Below are 921 nucleotides of genomic sequence, written 5' to 3'. Positions count from 1 at the left end.
CATTTTTGTTAATTATTTTCTCATATTTTTGACAATTTTTATGATATTTTTCATAATTTTTGTCAAATTTGTCTTAAGCGGCATTCATAAGTTACATATCGTACATGATGATCTTTTTTACCACCTCTTCCCCGTACTTTACAAATCGTAGCACTGCGACGTACCTCCCTATTCAAATTTCGTAACGCCAATATGTAACATCTCATCTCATATCTGTTTATTTTGATATTCGAAGGCTAAAAAAAGGGAAAAAAATCTAACTTTGGTTTGTTTTTATTCGCCTACACAAATTGTATTTCATCAAAAGAGCTGCGACTTAAATGAAATATTTGGAAGGAAAAATTCGTTCCGTAGTAGCATTACGTAATTCATGGATGCCCTCTAATTTTTGTTACAATTATGGCCGAATTTTTTCATATTTCTGTTAAATTTTATTAAATTTTTATTGAATTTTCATTCAAGTTTTATTAAATTTCTTGAGCTATTATTGATGTTTTTGTGAAAAATTTTGTCTAAGTTTTTTTTAAATTACAGAAACATGATATGAATTAAGGGGTCCGGGAAGTTTTTTCCCGGGAGGCCCTATGAAGCGATCACTTTTACACATACCTTCTCCAAAAATATGCAAAGGAACTGGACATGAATTCAGTATTTTGCCTTCCAATTACCATTATTTCTGTGTATTTAGAAAGTTTTTAAAAAATATTCAAACAATATTGTTAATACATCACAAGCAAGCATGGCAGAAGAGTTATCAATTAATTGAAAATGGTAACTCTGATTTGGAGTGCAAAATGCAAAATTCAATTTGCCACATCAGACACGAATGCCACAAGGATGGTAAGTGTCGTAAATAAAAAAAAAATTGCCATTTATTTAATTACTCTATTCTATCACAAACTCAAATATTTAGTCTATTTT

The 921-nt window shown here is 29.5% G+C and overlaps 1 protein-coding gene across 1 annotated transcript in view; it reads right to left on the bottom strand.

The window, feature by feature from the left end:
• The window catches only part of LOC129742795 (LIM domain-binding protein 2), an 11,130-nt gene extending 11,024 nt beyond the window's left edge, over positions 1-106 (bottom strand). The window contains exon 1 of the mRNA XM_055734735.1: positions 96-106. Coding sequence (XP_055590710.1) covers positions 96-106 — 11 coding nt within the window. The remainder of the gene's footprint in view (positions 1-95) is intronic.
• Positions 107-921: the final 815 nt, after the last annotated feature.

This window comes from Uranotaenia lowii, chromosome 2 (assembly GCF_029784155.1).
Source record: "Uranotaenia lowii strain MFRU-FL chromosome 2, ASM2978415v1, whole genome shotgun sequence".
Lineage (NCBI taxonomy): Eukaryota > Metazoa > Arthropoda > Insecta > Diptera > Culicidae > Uranotaenia > Uranotaenia lowii.
The sequence above is the reverse complement of the archived record's forward strand: the minus strand, read 5'-3'. Positions and strand labels throughout refer to the sequence as shown.